Source organism: Homarus americanus, unplaced genomic scaffold (assembly GCF_018991925.1).
Source record: "Homarus americanus isolate GMGI-L3 unplaced genomic scaffold, GMGI_Hamer_2.0 scaffold26591, whole genome shotgun sequence".
NCBI lineage: Eukaryota > Metazoa > Arthropoda > Malacostraca > Decapoda > Nephropidae > Homarus > Homarus americanus.
In genome coordinates, this window is record NW_024755595.1 from 1,083,091 (window position 1) to 1,086,336 (window position 3,246).

The following is a 3,246-nucleotide window of genomic DNA, read 5'->3' on the forward strand; positions in this document are numbered from 1 at the left end:
GGTTAGATTAGGATGTGTTTCTATTCCATTATATCCATTTCTAGGCAAAGAAAATACTGTTATCATGCACATGCACATTTTATTAGCTAGACAACATACATAATTTATGTATATGTCTTATTTATATTTGTAAAATAACAGTACTAAATGGAGGTAAAATTTTAACTTATTTGTAACTACTAATTTTACACACATCTACAGTCATTTTGAATTTAGTCACAAGAGCCATATATAGAAATAAGTATTACTAATATTCCTTGTATTATCCTCCATAAGTGTTTATGTATTTATGCATAAACTGTACTTTATGAATTTCTACTCAATAAAAGGAAAAATAAAATTAGACTGGCGGAACGTGACATAACTAAGTCTATTGGGAGTGGATCACTCTCTTGAGTAGTTACTAGCTACCTCGTTAACTATTCCGTGCATCTAAATCGCCTTACAATAAACGCCTGTAAACTAAGAGCTCGGTTTGTTTTGTTTTTACTGAAGCTTCTGCTTTACGTATTGATAGTCTTTAAATATGTGTGAATATAATAAAGAAAATGTAATGAAGTAAATGTGAGCTATTACCTTACCATTTATGTCTGGTTAACAGTTATAGAGCAAGAAAAACCAGCCAGCATTTCAGGACTGGTTATGCCATGGCTATATATTTTATGTTTTTATTTAGCCATTGGTCTCATGTTTTTATTCGATAAGCGGGATAGGCTCGTCGTGTTCTCTGATTAAACTCGAAGAACTCCCGGATGAACTAGAAGAACTCCCGGATGAACTCGAAGAATTACCAACTGAACTCGAAGAATTACCAAGAGGGAAACATTCATGCTCGGGCAGGGAGCAGAAAGTTTGTACTGAGGCCGGAGCGGGTGAAAGAGTGTCCTGAGGGTCAATGTTTTGGTAGACGTGACAGATGTCTTGAGCGGTGTCCAATGCCCACGCGTGACACTGGTTGAAGTTACAGATCACGGCACACCTGTAGATGAAAAAAATTACAGTTACTATGTATATTGAACCTCCAAGTCATTATCACGTAATGTCACCATCACCCACACACTCAGTGTCACCCACACTCACTATCACCCAGTCACCAACCCCCACACTCTCACTATCACCCAAGCTGAACAACTCCCACTAATCTCACACTAACTACACTAACTGGCGTTTATCTTGGCGTTGCAAACATAATACTTATGTCGTAACCTCTAGGCTGACTTCTTACTCTCCAACTCATATTCTCTCGAAAAAGACATTACGCTAAATAGATCGTTCAGTTAAGTCTTAAAACCTTAATAGTGGTTTGGGTAAACAGAGACAACTTACATTGAGTTAAGATTCACTTGAAACTAACTCATACGTGGTCGACTGTTTTTCACTTTAATAAATATATTGTTTATATTCCATAACGAAATTATGTCTTAATTAGGTAAGGTTAGTTTAGATCGGGTTAACTTAGATTAGGTTAGGTTAGATTAGGTTGGATTAGGTTAGGTTAGGTTAGGTTGGGTCATTTGTAGCTTTCTGGTGGTATTCATATATATTTTGTATTATGATCAGTCACTCTACAAATGTTATTCAGCTATCTGTGAAATAGTTTATATTCTGGACAGATACGTGTCAGTCAAATTCTCCATTTATATTTGTCTTTGGTAATTTTCACAGCCATCCTCAACACAACACCTATGGCAGTGATCACTGTCGCATTTAAGTGGCCAGCAGTGAATGCAAAACAGTTTAAACACTTAGGTATTGTGTTAAGAAAGTTCGCTCGGCAGTGTTCTAAGTCTTTAGTTATGTTACGCCTCAGTTGTTTGCTTCCTTCACTGGGAGGTTAAACACTACTGACACACAAGGGGGTGAGGGAGGCACAATCCCAAACTGCTCGGTTATTTACTATATGAATATCTCATGTTGGCACAGAAGATAATTATTATGAAACTTGGCTTACAAAAAAGATACTTTACGAAATCTTTATTTTCATAATTAGATTAAGGTTACCAACGCAGCAAGGTGGCCATTGAAGTCAGATGGACACTTTCAGTTCTGTAAATCTTGCAAAATCAGTTCATAAAAGTGAGCTTTTACTTTATTTTCTTCGCCACTCATCGGCTCCTTGGCCGCTTGGGCAGTCAGTCACGTCTCTGTTACACACTGTTGGCAAGTACTGGACATGAACTGGTTCCAGACTGTATCTGCACCTGCGCCATTGTTGGTCAAATCTGGTCTGGAATAAACTCACACTCGGTGCCGTCACGACACTGTCCGGCAGAGTTCACAACCCTCTATCCAAAAAAGTTTGCCCTTAAAAGTTTTCTGAGCTTGTGGCTTCTTCAGTCTTAAGCTGAGACCTCTAGTGGGCGGGCATCCGCCAGCTCCAGGTCTGAACTGGCTGGCATTAGGGTAGTAGGGGAGGTTTAGGTTATCTCACCTGAACCACTTGATGTTGTAGTAGGTGGCGCTGGGGTCGCCGGACACAGTGAAGTGTTGGCCCAGAAGAATCCGGTAATACAAGGTTGTGTGACTTTGGTACACGGGAGTTTGATCTTCCGTGTGCTTACACAGGCAGACCGACATCCACACCTGGAGTAGCACCATCATAGTACACGAGGGCTTCATCTTCCGCCACATAAGGGGTGACTGTTTCTGCCTTCCTCTATAACACTATCTGTTGTAAGAGGAACAACAAATTTGTACAAACGTCTAAATATGTGCATTTATAAAAGCCTTATGTGTGTATGAGTCATAAAGTAATTCATGCGTTTAGTAAAAGAATTTTGTACTGTCACATTAAAAAGTGATTTTACCTAACAGTGATGCTCCTGAACACACCGCGGCAATCCGGCAGTTGACGGCGGTGGAGACAGAGTGCCTTCCAGTAGAGTGAGGAGGCAGACCACTGGGCCGTGAACGCTCGGTCGATGCTGGTGCAAAACTGGCTGTGGTGAAGGGCTAATTTAGTTTATATATTGCTCCTATTGTATCGCGCTGTAGTGGACCTGCCACACGGTCACTCTACCACCTTCGTGAAGGTTGAGGGAAACCTTCCTGGAAACGTTTTTATATTTTCTATGACTAGATATACGTATACAGTTTGAGAACAGTTGTTTCATCAGTAAAATAATTTGTTTCTTATCATTTTGTTACCTCTTTGTTTGAATAATATTAAAGATAATAATCGTACAAATAAAACTGATAAAATTCGAGTAGGCGTTATTTTGTTCAGTGTAGATAAAGAGTAAACCA

The 3,246-nt window shown here is 39.4% G+C and overlaps 1 protein-coding gene across 1 annotated transcript; it reads right to left on the reverse strand.

The window, feature by feature from the left end:
* Positions 1 to 204: 204 nt before the first annotated feature.
* On the reverse strand, positions 205 to 2,916 carry LOC121856600. Its single transcript, XM_042352231.1, has 3 exons — positions 2,808 to 2,916; positions 2,432 to 2,668; positions 205 to 979 (listed from the first exon to the last, which is right to left on the reverse strand). The coding sequence occupies exons 2-3, from the start codon at positions 2,629 to 2,631 to the stop codon at positions 694 to 696; spliced, it is 486 nt and encodes a 161-aa protein (XP_042208165.1). The 5' UTR covers positions 2,632 to 2,668; positions 2,808 to 2,916; the 3' UTR covers positions 205 to 693.
* Positions 2,917 to 3,246: the final 330 nt, after the last annotated feature.

Coding starts and splice junctions, on each gene's coding strand:
- LOC121856600 (XM_042352231.1), bottom strand. CDS start 2,631: ATGTGGCGGAAGATGAAGCCCTCGTGTACTATGATGGTGCTACTCCAG. Junction 980..2,431: donor TACAACATCAAGTGGTTCAG/GTGAGATAACCT, acceptor TTTCATCTACAG/GTGTGCCGTGATCTGTAACT.